We start from the raw sequence: 21,830 nt of genomic DNA, 5'->3' as shown, positions 1-21,830 counted from the left end.
GGGGGAGCGGGCGGCGGGCTGCGGGGGGCCTTCTCCGTAATACGGACACTGCGGGGCCCCGCTCCCCAGACCCAGGGCTCTCTGTGCAGGTGCCTGGGTTTCCTCTCACGAATCCAACCTCCTCCCACATCTTATTTTAAAAACAAATCGATAGAGAAAGTCTTTGCCAGCGTGTAACTGGCTTTACTCGTTAGGATAACAGAAGCGGCAAAGCTCTGCGTCTCCTCCCGCAAATCCCGATAAGCCCTTAAGCCTGGACATGGAGTGCGCCTGCCGTCACTGCGTCACCTCGCTCCAGACGGCCGTTAGGGAGGCCGGCCGCGGCCGGCTGGGCCGGAGCTCACCGCGGATGCCGGGATCGGCCCCCTTCTCCCGCCCACGCCTGCCCCTTCCAGGGCTGTGCGGGCATTAAACGCAGCTGACTCCCGGAGCTTCCGGGGCACCCCGGAGTGGGGCTCTGGTCCCGGAGTCGCCCACAGAGAGGAGGGGCGGCGCCACCTCTTTGTGAGCTGTGAGATGCCACCGCGGGCTCGGCTCGATGTCCTCGCCCACCATGGCCTGAGCAAAGGGGTGACGTCCAGACAGAGCGAGGCGTGGCGCTGGGGAACCCCGGGGCTGGGAGCGGGCTCTGCCCTCAAGGGGCCCACGTCCACTTGAGGAAGCGAGAAGTCTGCGCGTGCTGACAAACGGTGCGGAGTGCCACCCTAGGGCCCGGGCTGGCGCGAGCGGACGGCCGCTCCTGCCCCGGGGCCTTTGCGCACGCTGCGCCCCCTGGCCTGCCATCCCCGCCCCCCGTCTCTAGGACTCGGGCTCCTCCGCCTTCCCCGGGTCTCGTGCCACTTCTGCAAAGACGTCTTCCTGCCGCTCGCTGGCGGGCCCCGAGCCCTCGAGGTCCTCCCGCCTCCGTGGCCGTCGCCCCTCACCGGCGCTGTGCGCCCGGCGCCCAGGAGAAGCCTGCGTGTCTGCCCCACCCGGCGAGGGCCCAGCCTCAGCCCAGCCCCGCGGGGCTCTGGGACGAGAGTGACACCTGAGAACATGGAGCTCCAGAAAACGGCCACGGGGCTCAGGGCGGACCCCAGGGCGACGTCCTCGCCGCCGGCCCGGCCCTCCGCCTGGGCGCCGGCGTGCGGTCCACCCCGATGGACGCCGGACGGCCACCCCTGCCCCGGCCCGGCCCGGCCTCACCACGTGTCTCCCTACTGACTATATTTCCACTGAGAAAAAAAAGCTCTAATTGGAATTCCTGCCTTTCCTCACTCCGTGTAAGTACGTGAGGACCTACATTATAAATTTTGAAATTAATGTCACTTTAAAATATTAAGCAGCAGAGAAATCCACATGCAGCAAACGAAGTCAAAGAAACCTCTCTCCGCGTGACGCGGGCTCGTGCTTAACGGGCTTGCTCCGTTAGCGGCCCCTTTATTTATTTATCTCATTTACGTGCCGGCAGAGGACCCCGAGATGGATGCTGTGGCCTCGTCCGCAGATGGCACCAATACTCGAAAGTCATCTGAATATTAAGAATTTAAATCTTGAGCCTCAGTGATTTGAGCAGAAAGCCAATTATGGGGCTGAATTAGTTTTCAAATTAAACAGCAATTTAAGGCTCGTGCGATTGCCCGTGCGAGGTGCAAGGCAGCCTCGGTTCCCGGCTTCGTCGGGGGGCCCCGCCGCGGGCTCCTCTCCGTCGTCCCCTGGCACGATTGATGAAGGAACCTCCAGCGCCTCGGGCAGCGGGCAGTGTCCTTCAGTAGGGGGACATACGGCCCACCATTCTTCCTCATTTGCTGGGAAAACTTGAAGCCCTTCTGCTGAGCAGAGAGTCAGAGAAAGGCCTAGAAGGGCGGGGTCCCCGGTGCTCCATCCCAGGCGATGGGGTGACCTGACCCCCACATTGCTGCACCTGCTGCCATGTGAGCGCCTCCCGGCCAGAGGGCACAAGCAGGGGACCCTGTGCACACTTTCTGTGGGTGGCCTCCTGCGCATTTGCAAGGTGTTTGGACACGGACGGCCACGCCGCCTCCAGGAGCTGAGGCCGTGGGCTGGCTCCCCTCGCCGGCTCACCTGGTGTCCACGATCGTCCTCATGTCACGTCCACAGGACGGTGGCCATGAGCCTGGCCCTGGGAAGAAGTGCACGCTGGCACTGTGCCCAGACAGCCACTGCTGGCCGCAGCCAGCGCGTCCGCGATGAGGGAGCAAAGCCTCCCACGTGGCAGCTGCTTCCGCGAAGATAAACTTCCGTAATGCAAAGGACTGACCTTTGTTCTTTCTCTTATCGTTGTTACAATATTTCTTCTTTCATAGAAACGATTGAGCTCAATGTATACAACAAACGCGACTCTGCTTTTTCTGCCCCGTGAATCATCTGCCTGTCTCTCTTCCCCTCCACCTTCGCCATGTCCGTCCCCAATGCGGCCACCATGCCCGGCACGTGCGCCATCTCAGCAGATCCTCACCCGTCCCGCGAACAACAGCCTCAGAGATGCCGGGGCCCTGGGGCGCTCTGCAAAGCCGGCGGCCGACTCCGTCACCGCCACCGCCGGGCGACGTCCCCAGCTGCGCCCTTTCATAGGGACGGGTCGTTGCCAGTAGCACGCGGTGCCCCCGCTGCGGCTCTCGGTGCAGGAGCTTGGCTTTGCGGAGGGGAAATGCCAGCAACAGCCGCGTGTGCTGTTCGCTTTGCAAGTGAAACTCCGCACGTGCCCTTGCCTTGTTTGTTTGTATAATAGCAGCTTGGAAACCTCACAAGGCAAAATTGTTTCTCACGAATTGTTATTCTTGAGATGTACCCATGTATGTATCCTTTATAGAAACATTTATGCATGCACGCACACATGCATGGACACACACGCACGCACAGATGCACACGCATGCACACACATTCACATGTGCACACGCACGCATGCGCACAGCTCCTCGTACCGTCCTGCATTTCTGAGCTGCCCTGTAAGATCGCTGCGCTTCTGCCTGAACAACGCCCTTCCCTCTTTGAAGGGGGCCTCCAGGTGATGAAGTATCTCTTTTTCGATTGTCTAAACATGTCTTTACTTTACGTTTATTTTTAGAAAGCTTTTCTCACGCACAAAGGACTCTAGGTCCTCCGTCATTTTCTTTCAGCGTTTTCTTCCACTCCACCGTCCTCTGGTTCCCATCATTCCCTTCGAGAAATCCGTCTTAAGTCTTCTTTATTGCATTAACGGTTTTATGCCGTTTAAAAACATTCCCTACACGCTTTTCAATTTTTTTGTCTTGGGCTTTTCGCTGTTTCACTGTGACGTGACTCACTGTGAATTTCTTTATATTTATCCCACTTAGAATATTTTGTGCTTCTTGAATCCGTGGCTTGATATCTTTGTTTAGTTGCGGAAAATTTTCCGCCGTCATCTCTTCAAATACTGCTTTCGTCCCGTTCTCTCTCTTCGGTCCTTCTCAGACTCCAGGTATACGCATGATGGATCTGCTGAAGCCTCGTGCGTCTTAGGTTTTGGTCTCGATATTTTCTTTGACATATCTTCCAATTTAAATCTAACCTGTTATTTAATCCATTCACATTCTAAGCCTGATTATTTTTCGACTACGAGTTTTCTGTTCTGTACCTTTTTTAATAATTTCTAGCTCTCTGACTAAATTTTCTGCCTCATCCTTTTAGTTCCTTGAACATGCTAAGCTGAGGCAGGTTGGATCTCGAGTCTTCTTCTGGCTGCTGTGTTATCTCCGTCTCCCCTGGGCCTGGCCGTCTGTGCTCTCTCTTTGTCTTCAGTCCGGTTCTGTCGTCTCGTGCGCCTAGTTAATTAAGTGCTGTGCCTTGCGAATGAGAATTGGAGAGATGAGTCGAGTCGAGCCCACGCGGGACGTCGCCGTTCTCCGTGAAAGATTTGCTCTCGCTCCTTTATGAGGTCGTCTTCACCCGTGACCTTCATCAGAGCTGTGTGTCTGTCTGGTGGGACGATTCGTCCCCGGTGCACCCCACTCCTGGGAGGCTGCGCTTCAGGGCCGGACCCAAAGACTAGAGTGTTGGGGGGCCTCCTCCCCCTTGGGGAGCCCCGAGCTCGGTGCTTTCACGCCTGTAAGTCTTGTCGAAAGTGTGATGCGGCTTTGCAGCCCTCGGCCGCCAATTCTGGAACCGGCAAACGTCTTGAGAGATAAGGCGGCCCCAGAGGCGGGTTCTCCTTTGCGCCAGCACGAGCCTGAGCTACTTGGTCACTCTTTGGTGCCTTTGAAGGGTGCCTTTAAACAGATGTTTTTATTTTATATTTTATCTAGCTTTTCTAGTTTTCTTCAGGGAGGAGATTGGTTTAAAAATGTAGTCCACTATTTGCTAAAAATAGAACATCCTGGATTTCTTTTAAATACTTAATTTCCCTCTGGGGAATTTCTGCTGATAATTAAATTCATCAAAATTGGGTTTATGCACAACTCTCTGCAGATATATTCGTTGCATGAAGGAAGGCGGGTGTATTTAGAGAACTTTTTTCTAGGGCTCTTGAAAACAGTAGTTCTTTTCTTCCCTAGAAGATGCTTACTAAAGACGTGTCGAACGAATGAATGAATGTCCCAGTGCAGAGGTCCCCAAACCCCAGGCCGCTGACCAGTCCTGGTCCCTGGCCTGTTAGGACCCGGGCCACACAGCAGGTGGTGAGCGGCGGGTGAGCGAGCGAAGCTCCATCTGCACCCGCAGCCGCGCCCGGCGCCGGCATCACCGCCTCAGCCCCGCCTCAGACCGCCAGGCGCTAGATTCTCACAGGAGCCCCGGTCCCTGGTGCCACCGGGGTTGGTGACCGCTGTCCTAGTGGGTGCGACATCTTCTTGGTGTGATTACGAGTTCTCTACAAGACCGAATGAATGAATTCCCCTTCTTACTGTCCACGCCCCACCCGCTAGATACTCCTGGCTCCACACAGCCTGCTTTCTGTGCACGTGTAAAACCAAACTCGATCACGTCACTCTCCTGGTAAAAAGACGACGCTGGCTTCCCTGTGATCTCAGGGCCAAGTCCGGGCCCAGCGCGTGCCCAGCCCCATCACACGCCTGTGCGCTGTGCACCCCGCGGCCCTCGCACGCCTGCCCGGGGCCCTCCCCCGCCCCCCCGCCCCCCCGCCCCGCGGCCTTCCGCCCCCCCAGAGGCCCCTCCCGGCTTCGCGCCAGCTTCCGCTCCGCACCGACTGACTCCGCGTGTGTGTTCACGCGTGCGTACGTTCCTCGCTCCCTTCCGAGCACGTCGCAGGTGCCACCGCCTCGTTCCCTCTGCTCCGTCTTCCCTCGCGGGCCTGTGTGTGGCCGGCAGCGTCTGTCGGCTCGTTCTCACCGTGCCGTCCTGGGCGCGGAGCCTGGCGTCTGCCACAGCTCGGTCGGCACCGGCTGCGGTGAGCACCCTGGGCCACGCAATGTCCTTCAGCTGTGAAAAAGGACCGCGTCTTGGGAAAATCACGCCAGACACACGAAGCCACAGCGTGCGCTCGATCCCTGTGCACCGTTCCCCCACGGGCCGGTCGGCGGGGACAGGAAGCAGAGCGCGGGCCGCCAGGGGCGGAGGCGGGCGCGGGGCCCTGCCGCGGGTGCCGAGTCCTTCGGGGCGGTGAAAACGTTCCAGAATCAGGTGCAGCCCGTTGACAGTCACATGACGTCGTGACCATGCTGACGCCCCCGACGCACGCACTTCGGAAGGGTGAATCTCAGCGTGTGTGACTCCCATCTCGATAAAGGCGCGTGTGTGTGTGGAGTGAACGCACGGCCGCGGCCCTGGCGCTCGGCGGCCTTTCCGCCCTCGGAGGCCGGCACTCGCCTCCGGCGTGGAAGTCGGGGCCGGCGCGGCCTCCCTCGGTGGTGCAGGCGGACGCCACGCCCTGCGGCCCGGCTCCGTCCTCCCTCTGCGTCCCCTTCAGCTGCTCTGAGAATTTCTTATTTGGCAAAAGCCGGTCAGACGGCCCGAGGCCCCGCCCTGCGCCCGGGCGCAGGACGCAGGACGACGTGCCTTCCGCACGTGTGAGCTCAGCGGCCAGCCCAGGACTGGAGCTCGTGCCAGTCAGAGCGCCGGGTCGCAAGTGACAGACAAAACTAACGTGTCATAAAGCAAGAGGCAGAAGAGGCAGGCGGTGGCTCAGACACAGACAAGCCTGCAGGGTCCGTCTCCCCCGTTCTGCTCCGGACCTAAAATCGCTCTGTAAAAGGAGCCGACTGTATTAAAATCTGCAGGCGGCCGCCTCAGGTGTGGCTTGGTCCAGGCGCTGCCTGGTCAGAGGTTGCCGCCTGAGACCCTTCTGGCTTTCTCTCCTCCGGGATGGCCCTGTCCTCCCTTGTGGCCAATTCCTCACGGCCACGAAGTGACCACAGCCCCCACCTCACGCGCCGACCCAGCCAAATTCGGCGGCAAGGACAGTGTGTTGGCGTCCCCGAAGCCCCAGCAAACACGGCCTGCACCGTCACTGGCTCCGCACGGCCCGGGGGGGATGACACCCCAGGGCCTCCCGAGGCGGAGCAGGGTGGACAGCAAGGGAGCCCTCGGAAGGCGGGCTGTGCCGGGGTCCCCTCCCACGTGGGCGGGGAGACCGAGGCACTGGCTGACGGGCGGGCCGCTCACCTGGCCCCCGGCTCTGAGATGCAGATGGCGCCTTGCCGCTCATGCCACCCAAACCCCCCAACTTTCTGCGTCTCACACGTGCAGCCCACCGACTCCGCCGCCAGCGGCCCCTGTAACCATTCCCCGGGGGTCTTCCGCAAGCATTTATTATACACCTTCTGCACACCCAGCCCCGGGCCCGGCCCCGTGTCCCTGATGTGCCCTCGAGTCCTCCGCGTGGGACCAGTCGGGCCGTGGCTCACGCCGCGGCAGTGCCGGGGCCCGTGTGGCTCAGGCCTGGTCCTGCCGCCCCGTGACGTCCCTCTTCCTCCAGGCCTCGGTCTCCCCCCGCGAGGGAGAGGAAGCCAGGGCAGCGGCCGCGGAGGGCCACGTGCTAGAAGCAGCCCTCCGGGGGTTCCATGGGGGCCGCGGGGAGGCTGCTCTCCAGGCCCCGGCTGACGGGCAGGTGCCAGCCACGTGGGGGAGGGGCGTGCGCTGCCTCTGGGCGTGCGGGCCGCGGTGGGCGTGCGGGCCGCGGTGGGCGTGCGGCCCTGAGTGGCGTCCGCCCGCGGCCCTGAGTGGCGTCCGCCCGCGGCCCTGAGTGGCGTCCGCCCGCGGCCCTGAGTGGCGTCCGCCCGCGGCCCTGAGTGGCGTCCGTCCGCGGCCCTGAGTGGCGGCATCCGCGGCCCTGAGTGGTGTCCGTCCGCGGCCCTGAGTGGCGGCGTCCGCGGCCCTGAGTGGTGGCGGCCCCGCGGCCCTGAGTGGCGTCCGTCCGCGGCCCTGAGTGGCGTCCGCCCGCGGCCCTGAGTGGCGTCCGTCCGCGGCCCGGCCCTGAGTGGCGTCCGTCCGCGGCCCTGAGTGGCGTCCGTCCGCGGCCCTGAGTGGCGTCCGTCCGCGGCCCTGAGTGGGGCTCCGCGGGCCCATGAGTGGTGGCCGGCCCCCCGGGCCCTGAAGTGGCGTCCGTCCGCGGCCCGGAGTGGCGTCCGTCCGCGGCCCTGAGTGGCGTCCGTCCGCGGCCCTGAGTGGCGTCCGTCCGCGGCCCTGAGTGGCGGCCGTTTCCGCGGACATGAGTGGCGGCGTCCGCGCGCCTGAGTGGCGTTCCGTCCGGCCCTGAGTGGCGCCTGTCCGCGGGCCCTGAGTGGCGTCCGTCCGTGGCCCTGAGTGGCGGCGTCCACAGCCCTGAGTGGCGGCGTCCGCGGCCCTGAGTGGCGGCGGCCCCGCGGCACCCAGCCGGCCTCTTCCATCCGAGCCGCGTTCTCCGTTCCAGGCACCTACGTGATGACGGTCACGGCCAGCGACGCGGACGACAGCGCCACGGCCAACGGGATGGTGCACTACCGCGTCGTGGCCCAGAGCCCGCCCAGCCCCGCCCAGAACATGTTCACCATCAACAGCGAGACGGGGGACATCGTGACGGTGGCGGCCGGCCTGGACCGAGAGGTGAGGCGGGCGCCGAGCGGCTGGGGCGTGTGGCCTCGGGCTGCAGCTGGGCGGACGGGTGCCCAGCCCTGGCGGTGTCTGCTGGTCCGCAGAGGACGTCGGAGGCCCAGGGTGGGCGTCTCCATGGGGCGCGGTCTCAGGTGCTGGGAGCCGCCCCGGCCGCCTGTCCTGGTGGGCCCGGCGGGGACAGTCTCAGCACAGCGAGTGCCAAACCCCACCCCGCCGGGGTCTGCGCTGGTCCGTGAGGTTCCCGCGGGCGTGGGTGTGGGGGCGGGGGGCTCTGACAAGCGGGGGGGCAGCTCCCTGGGCCCTGGGGCACAGCCACAGCAGGACTCCGTGTCTGGGAGGTTTGACGACCCTGTGGGAACCTGGACAGCTGTCCCACATCCGGCCCCGACGTCTGCGGAGCGGGCCGTCCTGCCAAGGCCCCTGTGCTCCCCTCCACGATGGAGCGGGGCCCACCGAAGGGCAGGCATCACGGGAGCCACAGTGACGAGCCATGTGCCTGGTGCTGGCACGGTGACTCCCCACGTCCCCGACACCGCGAGGCGGGAGCCTCCGTCACCCCCCCACGTGGACCCGAGGCCGCCTTGGAGCCGGTGGGGTGGGGGCATTCACTGCCGCCCCGGTGAGGCGTCCCTCTGCTGAGCACGGTGGCACGTCCGGGCCCCGGGCCCCAGTGTTCTGTGTGGACAGCCTGGGGGGCTCAGCACCAGGCCCTGGCTGGCAGCCCCCCACCTGCGGCACCCAGCCTCCCGAACTTCGCAGGCAAGCATTGCCTCCTCAAGGAGTCCGGCTGACTGGCCTCCTGTTTGCTCTGCAACCACAGGCCGGAGCATCCCAGACACAGTGATCTAGGAAAGCCCCTGGCCCCCGGGACCCTCGTGGAGCTCGGAGCAGAGGGCTGCTCCCCGGAGTCCTGGGTGGGGGGAGGGGCAGCAGCGTCAGCGCTCACCTTGGTGGCCCTGAGTTCCCCTCCCTGAAAGTGACATGGGCCTGAGTCCCCTCCCTGTCCCCTAACCGTGAGCTTGCTGAGGGCTGCTCTGTGAGCCGTGGCTGGCGAGGAAGTACGGGTTCTCCGTTCCCAGGCCGTGCCCCACAGCCTGTGATCTGGGCAGGTTTGGGGAGCAGTGGGACTCCTGAGCGGGGAGAGAGAGGGGCACAGGTCTCTCTCGCTGGCCCACCAGCAGCTCCAAAGTCTGGGCTACAGTCTCAGCTGGCAACTGTGTCCCCCCAGCAGATCTGCCCCCCCAGCAGGGCAGAAGGCGGAGGCTGGCGACTGCGCCCCACCAAGTAGACCTGCCCCTCCCCCAGCAGGGTGGAGGGCCGCGGCTCAGTTCGGGCTCACTGATTTGCAGGCGGGCAGAGCCTGGCCGTCCATCTCCGAAGGAGCCTCTGTTCAGCATTTGATGACTGGAGTTGCGGGAGCCGCGGGGCGCGCGAGGCGGGCGGGGCGGGTCTGCCGGCGAGCCCCAGGTGTCCGGCGCTCAGCTGTCACCTGCTCCACTTGAGATAATAAGCGGCCGCACAGCCTGCCCAGAGCTGAGGCTGCTGACAGGGTTTTCCAGAAGGAAACGGCATTTCCAGAGCCTCGGTCCAGAGCAGGAAGGGGCCCGACCAGAGGACCGTTCCGGAGTGCCACAGAGCAGGGGAGCGCCCCCAAACGGAGCGCCCCAAACCTCAGCCCCGGGTACCGGACCTCAGCTCCCCCAAGCGGGCTTTGCTGCGTGGCAGGCGCTGAGGGCCGCTGCGGGTTCGGACTCTGTGATTGACAGACAGGTGCTGGCGGAGTGAGCAGGACAGAGCCGCCCCTCACGGCGGCGATGGGGGGGGGGGGCCGCCGACACCAGAGCATGTCCGGCCCTCCTCTCCGCTCCCTCAGCAAACGCGCCGGCACCCGCCCTGCGCAGGGCCCGCTCGAGACCCCGGGGAGCCCCGGGGAGCCCGAAGCAGGCGGGCCCTGTGGCCAGACTCGTGACCTCCTGGACAGCCGCGGGAGCAGCAGCCTGGGAACCGGTTTCTTTCCTTATCGGGAGGAAGGAGCCTCTGAAGGCGCATCTATCTGTCACGGGCTGTCAGCCCCTTTCCTGGGACACCAGGAGGGGCCCTGAGCCGGCCGGGGCGGCCGTACCACCCCCCCCCCACCCGCCCGATTCAACCAGGCCGCCCCTTAGAGCTGAGCTCGGAGAAACCACGAGTCATCTTTAGCCTAAGTGTGTCCCATGCAAATTTAACTGCCTAGGCCCTATTTTTGTTTGCTCTGTCTGGCACCCCTACCCTGAGGGCACCCCCTTAGCTGGCTACCCCCCTAGAGCCCGTCTGGGCCTGGGACGGGGGCAGAGCAGGTGGGGCCGCGACCCACCAGGCCCCTGTGGGAGGCGGAGCGGGAGAGGTGCTGACAGGCGGCCAGGGCCCGAGAGCCGGGTTTGCAGGACAGGCAGGGACGTGACAGCCCGGGCCCCGCCCCGCCCCGCCAGCCGTCAGGGCTGATCAGCGCGACTGGCCCCGAGCTGGCCAGCTATCACCGCAGCGTGACACATGCCCTCAAGTGGAGCTGTTCGCGCTGCCGCTGTCAACAAGGACCGTCCCGGAGACGAGCCCAAGCCTGCCCCACGCGGCCCCGAGGGACCGGCTCTGACGGTCCCCAGGCCCCTGGGCTCTGCAAGGCTGGGGGACACGAAACGCCTGCCCCCGGTGGCCGTCGGTCAGTGCCCCTGGTGACTGTCGGTGCCCCCGGTGGCTGTCAGTGTCCTCGCTTAAGGGACACGCCCCCTGGTCAGGCCTGTGGCATCTCCTCGTCCTTGGGCCGCGCACACGCCACAGCCGGCCCCACCGGTGCCCCATCCTGCGCCCCCCCCGGGTCCCCAGCGTCCTCCCCACGCAGGGAGCCTCATGTTCTGTCACGGCAGGGCGCGGCCCTTCCAGGAGCGTGTGTGGGAGGGTTTGGGCTGGTCGGGGGGACTCGATGCAGTAATCCCACACGGAAACATCAGCATGAGATGCAGGGCGACTCCCGGAGCCGGGAGCCATGGGGTGGGGCCCGGGGGGGGCAGCATCCTTCAGCACACACGGGCAGCGGGCGCTGGCGGGCAGAGGACGGGCTCACCCAGGGTCGGCAGGACAGCGGCCGAGGACCCTCCATGCCGGCCGCCCCGTGTCCCTCCGTGCCCAGCCTGTGGTCACTCACCCCCTCTGGTTAGGCCCTCTGTGGCCTTTCTCACTCGAGTCTTCCCTGTGACCCCAAGGGCCCCTGCCGCACCCTGTCCCCTGCACACGCCGCCTCGCTGTGCCCTCTGACCTCCACGCACCCGCGTTCGCATCCTCCAGGCCCTCGCTCCACACTTCCTCCTCAGGGAGACAGCCCTGTGCCCCGCCTGGAGCAGCCCAGCCCCCCAAAGCCCCTGCTCCCTCTCCGCCCTCAGTAGAGCCCTTCCCCCCTTGCCAGGTCCTGGACGGTCCTTTGTCCTGTGCCATGAGGCCGTGCGGCCAGGCCCCCTCCCTCAACCTCATCCAGAGCTGCCCACTTCCCTGCTCGGTACCTGAGCTGCAAAATCGCCTCCCAGAAAAGCCAGGTGGATGTGGCCCTTCCTCCAGTAGGGACACCGTGCGCCCAGGTAGGGACAGCCCGCCCAGGGGCCGCACGCCCCTGGGTCCCCACCCGCCCCGTGCCGTGTGCCCGGCACAGGACAGACCGGCGTGTGCTCTGAAGCCCCGCCCACCCCCAGTGTGCCCACTGGGCCCACATCCCTGCCGGATGGGAGGAAGCAGCCCGGGCAGCCCGCAGCCGCCGGCCCCTCCATCTCTCAGCTCCGTCCCCCTGGGGAGGCCTGGCCTCTCCTGCCGACAGCCGCCTCAGCTGTCTGTCCAGTCAGCCGAGGGGTGCATGCAGGGCCCCGGCTCCGAGCCCCGCCAGGGAGATGCCCTGGGCGTGGCAGGGGTGGTTACTGCGTGCCTACTGTGCGCCGGGCACACTCATCAACAAGTGCGTTGGGGCAGCACTCTGGGGCAGCGAGTGCAGACGGCCAAGATACCGCCCTGCTTTGTCCACTGTCTGTCCACACTGACGCCCGACGCTGCCCCCTGGGTGTGGGACGCCGTGGCCCCTCTGGCTGGTGGCTAAAACCCCCATGGCCGCCAGCAGGCGTCGCTGACCAGAAGCGACTCAGCCTCCTGCCCCGGCCCGGCCCCTTGGGCGAGTGATGCCCCCTCCTCTGTCCACCACTGGGCCCAGGGCCGTGTGTCCTCCGGCCAGGGCCTCGGCCTCTCGAGACGGCCACGTGCCACGGGGCCCAGCTCGTGTGGCTGCGGCCTGACGGCCCCGCGACCGGCTTGACAGGGTGCGGCCAGCGCCCTTTCCTCTGCTCTCCGGTGAGGGCGTGACGCCCGCCTCATGGGCAGCCGCGCCCGGGACAAACCGCAGACACAGCCCCCGCTTTGTGAGCAGCTCGTGGGAAATTCTGAACGTACTTCCCGCGGTTGGCAGGTGTGGGGTCTGCCTTGCTCCCCAGCCGGCTTCTGGATCATCCTTCCAGAGCCCTGGTTTTCAAACGCCACATGCGGCCTCGTGGGCTCAGGAGAGGAAGTTAGCAATTGAGACAGATTTGCCTCTGATGGCCTCAGGCTGGATGTGCCCACCTGTGGGACTGCAGACCTCGTGGGGCCGCCGGGGGATGGAGCCGAGCGAGACCACGCACAGCCATGCGGGCTCGGGGGCCGGGGGCCGGGTCCGGGAGCCCACCCCGCGCTGCCCGCCACGCAGGGCTCACTCCCCTGGCCTCCCGTGGGTGATGACGTCGCGTTCGGCCAAGACGTGGGGCCCTGAGGAGCTTTAAAGACGTCAAAGCCCCTAAGCCCACCACGCCCGTCCTGCTAAGTGAAGATGGGACAGGTCGGAAGGGGTGTCTGTGTCCAGGGACCCCGGGCCACCCGCCCTCCGGGGACGCTCCAGGGTCCTGCCGCCCCCCTCGGCCTCCGAGTACCACTGTGGAAGGGGATTTGGTGAAAGAGCCGCAGTGACGGCCGTTTGATCTGGAAAGTGCACTTCGTAAAACAAAGCGGGGTGTTGGGGCCAAGCTGCCTGACCCGCGCGCGGGGCGCGGGGCGCGGGGTGAGCTACTGGCTCCTGCTGGGGTCCCTGCCAGCGCTTCCTGCACCCCGCTCTGTTCGCCTCCCACCCCAGATCCAGCTCCCAAAAGCAAGACCAGTACGCCGCCTAGTGGCGGTCAGCTGCACACACAGGCACACACACCGCGCTTGCACACCCATGCATGCACGTGGATTCCCACGTGTGTGCAGTCACACACACATATGCATCTCTGCGTGTACACGTGTGTGCTCACAGTCATGCACACGCACGTGTGTCCCGTGTCTCGGAGGTGGTTCGTTTCTCTGCCTGTCCGAGGCAGTGGCCTGGGCGGGGTCCCACGCAGAGGTGATGATTCGAGGGCACTTCTCCTCTCTTCTCCGGCTAAATCCCGCCCTCTGCCGTGGGCCTCTGGCCTCTGTCCTCCGGCGCTTCCCGCTCTGGCCCCTTGGAGCGCGTCTGGCTCTGGGGGGCGAGGTTGGGGCACGAGTTTGCGGGCTCCTGCGCAGCTGCTCCACGGAGGCCCTGCCTCCAGCCCCCGCCCCTGGTGGTCGCGCGGGCAGCGGCCCGACTGCGGCATGCGCCCAGGCCACGCGTCGCCGAGGGGACCGCCAGCCCCCGGCGGCGACACCTGGGTGCAGGAAGGGCCGAAAATGCCTCCCTGCCGGTCGCCGGGAGGACGCCACTGAGGTTCCGCGCGGCTTAGCGCTCCCGCTCAGTCCCGGGAGGGAGGAGGAATCAGATTTGTAAAGACCCAGAGAAACTTGGGTGAGAAATGACAAAGTCCACAGGCGCCTTGTCAGAAAACCAGAGTTGGGGAGGAGCGCGAGGCGCCCCGAGCCCATCCAGGCGTGGGGCCAGCAGCCGTGGGCAGGGCGTGCGTGCGCACGGAGGCCCAGGCTCGCCGAGGGCGCGCGGGGTCCCGGGCTCCGCAGTCGGTCTCCAGCCTCCCCGCTGGTGCCGGCGCCGGCCCCCGCCTGTCCCCACAGTGTCCGGGCAGAGGCAGAGCCCCGACCGACGATGGCCGGGGGAGGGGCGCCTTCTTCCTGCTGCGACCCTGGAAGCCTGGGGGCAGGGGCCTGGCTGCGGGCACCACCGGGGCGTCGGGGGCGTGCTGGGCTTCTGAGCGAGCATTTGGACGTGCGGCCGTACGCGGCGCCAGCCAGGAAGGATGGCGCGGGCCCCGCTCGTGGCCTCCTGACCGTCCCACATTCAGAAAGAGACCAGCTGGACGCCCGGTCCCGTCTGCGTGGGGAGCTTCGGTGCTATCTGCATTTCGTCCAGCACAAAGTGGCCGGCATCGGGGCCCACCGGCACCCGGCGAAGCCCGGCACGGCCGGCGGCCCGGGGCGCGCATGCGCACACGCCCCCGCTGCCCGCTCCAGCGGCCGGTGTGGCTGCTGCGAAGCCACGTGAAGTCAGCCAGGGACGCGGCCCTGCCCGTCCCACAGACAGAAACGGAGCCCAGCGAGGGCCGGGGCTTGTCCGGATGCCTTATCAGGCAAGCGGGAACCTCCGTGGGTGGGCCTGCCAGCCCTCGGTTCTCTGGGAATATTCGGGGCGCATGCCCTGGGCACCTCCTACGTGCTGGGCACTGCCCTCGACCCTGTGGGCATGGTGGCCAGTAAGACAGCATGGCCTCCAGAGCCTGGTTCAGTGAGGGGCACAGACAGCGGTCACATGATGTCACGACAACCTTAAAACCAGAACGTGCCACGAGGCGTGGATGCGGAGTGGGCGGGTCGTGGGGGGCCTGGCTGGCTGTGCTGTCAGGAGAATTCTGCGAGGAAGGGGCATCTCAGCAAAGACCTGAAAGAAAAGTCATCGTTCGCCAGGGGGGAGGAGCACAGCGCGGAGGGCACGGCGTGCGCGGAGGCCGTGGCGCGAGCGAGCGCCGGGGACCGGCAGAGGCCGTGCAGGGTGGGTGGGCGCCGGGCTCAGGACGAGGGGGAGGCGAGCTCGGCAGCCGGGCACACGGTCTCGTGGCCACGGTAGGGGTGTGGATGTGAGTCGCTTAGCTTCTGCTGCATAGCAGAACATCTCAAAGCTTCGCGGCCTAAAACAACATCCATTTGTTTCTATTTATTTAGCTGCAATTCCACAGATTGTCAATTTGGGCTGGGCTCAGCTGGAAAATTCCTCTGCCTTGGCTGGGCTCATTCAAGCATTTGTCATCAGCCGCCAGTTTGGCTGGGGGCTGGCTGGTCTGGGAGAGAAGAAAAGGATAGAGAGATGGAGAAATGTAAAGATGGGTAGACTGGGCGGGTGGGCGGACGGATGGATGGTGGATGGATGGAGGGGAGAAGGGAGAGGGGAGGAGAGGAACGGATGGGTAGCAGGAAAGACAGGTTGATGAGCATCCGCTGCTTATAATCCCTTCTGGAGCCAGTGTCTGGGGCCTGAGCATATGTCCCTGAATCACACAAAAGGGACCTGGTCTTTTCCCTTAACCTCGTGGAGGAGCAGGACTCGAGATAGTTTGGCACGTGGTCCCTTTGTGCCTTGGACCCCAGAACCCTCCCTCCCCTGTGGTACCAGTGAAAGACGGGCTGTGTTCCCACCAGAGAGCTGCCACCAGCCTAGTCCTCACCTCTGTCACCAGAAGCACCTGTGATCTCTGGCTCAGAATAGGTGTGTAGAAAAGGCCACCCCTGCCGACTCTGAGCTTTCCGTCCTGGTGGTCTCCCGGCGAGCGCCAGGTGGACAAGGGCAGCCAGGCGAATGCCGCACAGTGAGCTTCGGGAGCCTCCTGAAGCTCACACCTGCCTCGGGGCTAACCGCTCCTCCCGGGCTGCGCTCACCCTGGAAGCGTGACCCTCTCCACACCCACGAGGGCAGGGGGCGGGGCTCGTCTTCCCTTAGTCGGCTTGGACTCCTCACGCGTAGCTGAGCTGGACACTGAAAGTGCTAAAGAAACAGGCCCCCCACACACACGTGCCTGGCCCCCCCGCGGGCTGGCTGTCCCTCGTCTCCAGACCCAAGCCGGCACCGGGCCCCGTCCTCCTCCTTTCTGCCCCGGCACCAAGTGTGAGCTGCGCTGGTCAAAGCCGCAGCAGCTGGGGTGACGACGCGGCCGGGCGCTTCCCGCCCCGCGTCTGCGCAGGACGCCCCCGTAGCCCCGCCCCCCGCCGCCGGGTCTGGGCGAGCCCAGCGGCCACCACTGTGCCCGGCGGGCCTGCGGCCCCGCCACCGCGAACCCCATCCCGGGGCACATTGCGCTGATGAAAAGCGTGACCGCCTATAAACTAAATCCCAGACTGACGTTCTGCTCCCCCCCACCCCCGCCTCGTTCCCTTCTAGAAAGTTCAGCAGTACACGGTCATCGTTCAGGCCACAGACATGGAGGGGAACCTGAACTACGGCCTCTCGAACACAGCCACAGCCGTCATCATGGTGACGGACGTGAACGACAACCCCCCGGAGTTCACGGCGAGCACGGTGAGTGGGGGGGGCCGCGGGCTCCGCGTCGCTCACGCTCGGGGGGTGGGGCGGCACGTCTCTCCTGGCCGCTGGTGGGTGGGAGGAGCCGGGCAGGCGGGGGTGGCAAAGGCCCGGCAGCGAGGTCCGGTCCGAGGCAGGAGTGGCAGCCAGCCCGCTGAGTCCCCAGCCATCTTTCCATGCCGACGCGGAGGGGACATGCATCTGCATCTGCCGCTCGGGTGCCCGTCCGGCCGTGCGGCAGGGGCCGGGCGGGGCCGGGGCGGTCAGCCAGGGCCGGAGGGGCGGTGCTGGCCGCTCGAGGCCGCCTGGAGGGTCCGGGGCCCCTTCCCAGAGCCTCGGTGCTCCCAGGCCAGGTCATGGGAGGGCCGAGGGGCAGCAGCGTCCGCGGGAGCAGGAGCAATAGTGGCTAGAGCACAGGCCGCCCCCACGGCTCCCCCACCGGGCACCAGCCAGGCTTTCCAGTCACCTCTGCTGCCACCAGCCCCCAGGAGGGCCAGGACCCAGGTGCAGGGAGGGCACCAAGGCTCAGAGAGGCTGAGCCACTTGTCAAAGCCACGCGGCCTGTACCTGGGAGCAGCCGGAGTGGAGCCCCAGAAGCTGTGGCTGGATCATGCATAAGGGAGGTGGCAGGGGGAGAGGGGACAGAAGGAAGGGCCCCTCCCTCTCCGGGCAGGCCGGTCACCTTGCTATGAAGGCATCTCGCAGGCCAGGGCCCCTCAGACGAGCCCCGCCCCGACCTCTGAGCACCCCCTCGCTGTGCTTCCCCACACCACAGCGCCCCTCCGTCCCCACGTCCCCCCCATCCCCCCATCTGCAATCACAGAGTCCCAAGTCTCACATCCCGCGTCCCAAGGCCAGGCTCCGGGCGTGGCCGGACCAGGCGGACCCAGGGCGGGTCCCAGGGGCCGGCCTTGGCCTCAGCGGTGAGGGCACAGCGCCATCTGGTGGGCGGATGGCAGATTGCCGCATAGAGGGAGCAGCAGGCCCTGCCCACCGGCGAGAGGTGCGTGGCTTCCGCTCTTGTGTGCTCCCTGCCGCCAGCGGGTAATGGCAGGAACGGCCCAGAGCCGGGTGTCAGGGAGTTTGGACATGGGGGAAGCAGCTCCCTAGGGACCCGTGGAGAACAATGATGCCCAGGCCCCCAGACCACACCTGGCCGGGCGGACACAGCCATCTGTCCTTCCGCCTGCACCACCTTCTGTGACGATGACAGGAACACAAAGCTGTTCACACGTGCCAGGCCTCTGATGACACATGACCACTTACCCCGCTTCTGCAGAGCGGGACACCTGCCTGGGGGCCACTCCCAGTGAGGGGCTGAGCAGCCTCCAGCCAGGCACCTGGCACTGTCTATGCTGGTCAGGGCCACGGAGGGGGGGGGGCGCGGGGCAGCCCACGGTGGCCAGAGCCCGTCTGCGGAGTCAGGGTCTCAGACGGTCCAGGGCAGGTGCCCAGCCGTGAGGACACCGCTCCCAAGGACACACCCAGTCTCAGTGCCAGTCTGCTGAATTCTAGTTGTTGGGGTGTAACAGCCCCCTGACCACTAGGACCCATCCCTCCCCCCTGAAAACAGCCTCAGGACTGCTGTGGTCACCATGGAAACCAGGGCAGAAGACAGCTACGCTGATTTTCCCTGATGGGAGTAAAGGCAGGAGGCCCCGGGGGCAGCCGGGGTCCAGCAGGGGCCGTCAGAGGCCTGCGCAAGAGGCACAGGGCCCAGCCGCCTCCCAGGGACACGAGTCAGACCTGCGGGCGCTGGCTGCATGCAAGGGTGTGGACAGCGTGGATGGCATGGGTGAGCATGGACGGGCGCGAGGTGTAGATGGCGTGGACGGCGTAGGCAGGTGTAGGCGGCCTGGAAGGGTGTGGCCAGCGTGGGTGGGCGTGGATGGGCGTGAAGCGACATGGCGTGGACGGCGTGGGTGCTCATGAACGGGTGTGAGGTGTACTTTGCGTGGACAGGCGTGGACGGTGTGGGTGGGTATAGGCGGGCGTGAGGTGACATGGCATGAACGCGCGTAAGGTGTAGACGGCGTGGACAGGTGTGGGCAGACGTGAGGTGTAGACCGTGTGGGTGGGCGGGAGGTGTGGCCCGCGCGGGCGGCGCGGGCGGCGTGGGCGGCGTGGGCGGGATTGCGGTCCAGGCCGGGCGCGGGCTTCGTTCCGTCATCCAAGTGCTGACGTCGCAGCGGCTGCGTCCCGGGCACTCCCGGGGCGTCCGTAAACACTCGGGGTGTCGGGATGGGTGGCAGGCAGGGCCCGGGACGCTGCTGCCCCGGAGGTGCGGTGGGCGGGGCCGCGGCTGGCCACGCCCCCGGCCCACCGGTTTATTTTTATCGCACTTAATCAAGAGCAATCAGCAGAAGCTGTGGATGCGGGCGCTGCGGGGTCCAACTGCTGTTCCTAAAGGAGGATTAACGTCCCCTCCCTTCGCCTGCTCTGCGCGCGCCACGGGCTGGCGGCCCGCCGTGGGGCTGAGTCCTGCCGCCCAGCCTGGGCACCCCCTCGGGTGCACGGGGTCTGCCGGCCCCCAGGACACGACTTTTGGATCCCACCCCAAGGGCCCCGTGTTTGCCGCCTCCTTGGGTCCTGGAGTGAAGCCTGGAGACCCAGCTTCCAGGCTCCTACGCCAGCCCAGCCACCTGGCCGCCCCCACGCCCATGCCCACGGGAGGGTCCCCTGGAGTCAGGCGTCCCCCCGCACCCGCCACGCACGGCCGCTCCGAGCTGTGTGGCTTTGGGCAGATACCAGACAATGTTTGTCCCCCACTGACACTTAAGTGCAGTCCTATCTTGCAGCAACCCTGGGAGCATCACTAATCTGTACAGACGTATTCTACCCTGAGCGGTGACATACGATGGTACCCAGCCCCGTCACAGGGGCAGGAGGGGGCGGGGTCCGGGGAGAGGGCGGGGCTGAGCAGAGGCCGACCGGGAGCCCTGCCCAGCGCTGCAGTCCACCAGGAAGGGAGAGGGGAGTGAGCCATCCCTGCGCTCCACACCAAAATCCGCCTGCGTCTGGGGACAAGGGACGGGCATTGGGTGTTGGATTACCGTCTGGGTGAGAAAGCCCGAGTTATTTCCTCCTGCAAATATCTGCCTTCACATCCTGTGGGGCGGGGGGTACAGGCTGTCTCTGCCTGAAAACCCGAGAAATTAAATTAAAAACGCGCTGTGGCTGGGGACAGCGAATGTGCCAACCCTGGGCCTGATTCGCCAGCTTTGATTCTCCTTCATGAGCCTGTATTAAGCTTGCGTGAATTAAAATAACTCTTCTAATAAACTTCACCCCAAAGCCCAGAAAGCATCAGACTCGGGGACACGTAGCTCTCCCCGCACCACGAAACCACCAGCCCACGACTCCCAGGGACGGAGACCCCGCTCCGGAGGACTGAGCAGAGTGGGTGGAGGTGCCCAGGGGATCCTCGCCGGGCTTAGTGTCCCTCAAAACTCTGCTGAGGGGGGGACCCTCGGGCGACCCTCAGTAATTTAAGCAGAGAGGGAAGCTGCCAAAGCATGCGAGTGGCCCCGAAATCCAGGGCCAGGCGGTCAGGTGGGGCGCTCTGCCGCGGGTCCCCAGGCGCAGGGACCTTACATCCTGTCACCAGTGCAGGGCGAGGTACAGCCCCCTGCCTCCTGCCACTGCAGGTGCTGAGGCAGGAGGTCTCGAGGCCTCTGCCACCTGGCACGAACGGCCTCGCTGTCGCCCTCACTCGCATGAGGGGGCCGTCTGTGCAAGCACCCTCTGCCTCCTCGCGCCCATTCGAGGACAGCTCTGGAGGCCCGCGAAGCCCCCACTCCCAAAGCCCTCCCTCACCACCTCTGCCTGTCCTCACTGCCCCAGCATCTGTCCTGAGAGCTCCAGGGACCAACCAGGTCGCCCCCACACAGCCCGCACAGCCCTGTGCCTCCCCCAGACACCTCGCCTCCTCCCCTAGCCACCAGCCCGTGTCACGGAGAGAGAAGCGCCACCGGCCACTGTGGCCTCAGTCCCCCCGCGTTCAAGCCGCTGTCCCCCCGTGTTCTGACTTGTGCCCCAGGCCCCCTCCCTGCCTGCCAGATGCAGCTCACATTCTAGGTGCTCGAGGGGGGAACCATCGCAGCGATTGGGGACCCAGAGCTGGGCTCGAAGTGCCGTCTTTCTGAGGGAGCACGAAGCTCCTAGTGGAGAGAACCGGAAGCCGGCGTCCAAGGCAGGGCCCATCGCACAGATGGGGGTGCAGGAAGCGGGCCCAGCCGGGGGCCCCTGCACGGGGCGGGGAGGGGGGGAGGCAGGGGGCCACCTGTGGTGCAAGCAAAGGCTTTGACAGACGCCTGTCGCCACCTGGCCCTTGAGCGGAAGTCAGCTCTGGATGCAGAGTCGGAAAAGCCCCAGACAGTGGCTGCAAACTCAGCCGTAAAAGTGCCCGGGTGGCGGGGTCAAGCGGCTGGCCGCCCGCCACCCCCGCCAGGTGGTGGGTTGGGCCCGGAGCAGGCGGAGGCCCTGGGCTGCAGCCGCAGGGCGCAGGACACAGGGCTGCACATGTGTTCCGGGCTGTGAACGGCAGATCCAGGCACAGCCGCCCCGCGAGCACAAGGCAGGCAGCCGTCTGCCCCGTAGCTGCCAGGCGCAGGTGGCAGGGAGCCGGCGAGGCGTGGGCGCTCCTGGCCGAAGTCGGGTGGTGCAGAGAATTCCTGGAGGGCGAGGGCTGAGCCGAGCGGCCTCTGGCTCCCTTCGCAGTGACCGGGCCCAGGCCGCCGCGGCACCACGCCCAGCACCTGGCACCGACGCTCTGGGCCCCTCGCGCTGTGGCTCCCCAGAGTGGTAACTCCCCGCTGCAGTTTCCGCATCTGGAAGCAGGGGTGAGAACGGGGTGATCCGAGGAGCTGGAGAGACGCTGCACGGCAGTGCCCGGCTCGGCCCCGGCGCACCGTGGGCCCCGGGGGCCCGGCGCTGGGGCTGCTCTGCTGTGGACGCCAGCGGAAGCCCCGAGACAGTTCCACAAACTTTGTCTCCGGGTTTTGCGGCTCAAAAGCACACTACGCAGAGCAGGGCGGGCCACGCCGTGCCCTGGCCCAGCGCAAGACGAGGTTCTGACCCTTTGCTCGCAAATGAAGAATTTCCAGGCAGCGACGGCCAAGCACTAAGCCGAGCCGAGGGCCCTCTGAGCCGGGCCGCGGCGCGCGGGCCACACGCCTCCGAGGCACCGTGAGCGGCGACTCACCAGTGGAAGTGCTTGGGGTTCCGTTGTTACCCAACACACGCTCACACACACGCACACAGATACAGTCACACACTCACACATTCACACACATGCACACACTCACAC

At 65.8% G+C, this 21,830-nt stretch overlaps 1 protein-coding gene across 1 annotated transcript in view; it reads left to right on the top strand.

Moving 5' to 3' along the window:
- The window catches only part of CDH4 (cadherin 4), a 207,253-nt gene that overhangs the window by 176,720 nt on the left and 8,703 nt on the right, over positions 1-21,830 (top strand). The window contains exons 7-8 of the mRNA XM_036229218.1: positions 7,826-7,998; positions 16,382-16,519. Of these exons, the coding sequence (XP_036085111.1) occupies positions 7,826-7,998; positions 16,382-16,519 (311 nt within the window). The remainder of the gene's footprint in view (positions 1-7,825; positions 7,999-16,381; positions 16,520-21,830) is intronic.

Source organism: Rousettus aegyptiacus, unplaced genomic scaffold (genome assembly GCF_014176215.1).
Source record: "Rousettus aegyptiacus isolate mRouAeg1 unplaced genomic scaffold, mRouAeg1.p scaffold_m13_p_12, whole genome shotgun sequence".
NCBI classification, from domain to species: Eukaryota; Metazoa; Chordata; class Mammalia; order Chiroptera; family Pteropodidae; genus Rousettus; species Rousettus aegyptiacus.
Note: the sequence above shows the minus strand (reverse complement) of the source record. Positions and strands in the feature narration are given on the sequence as shown.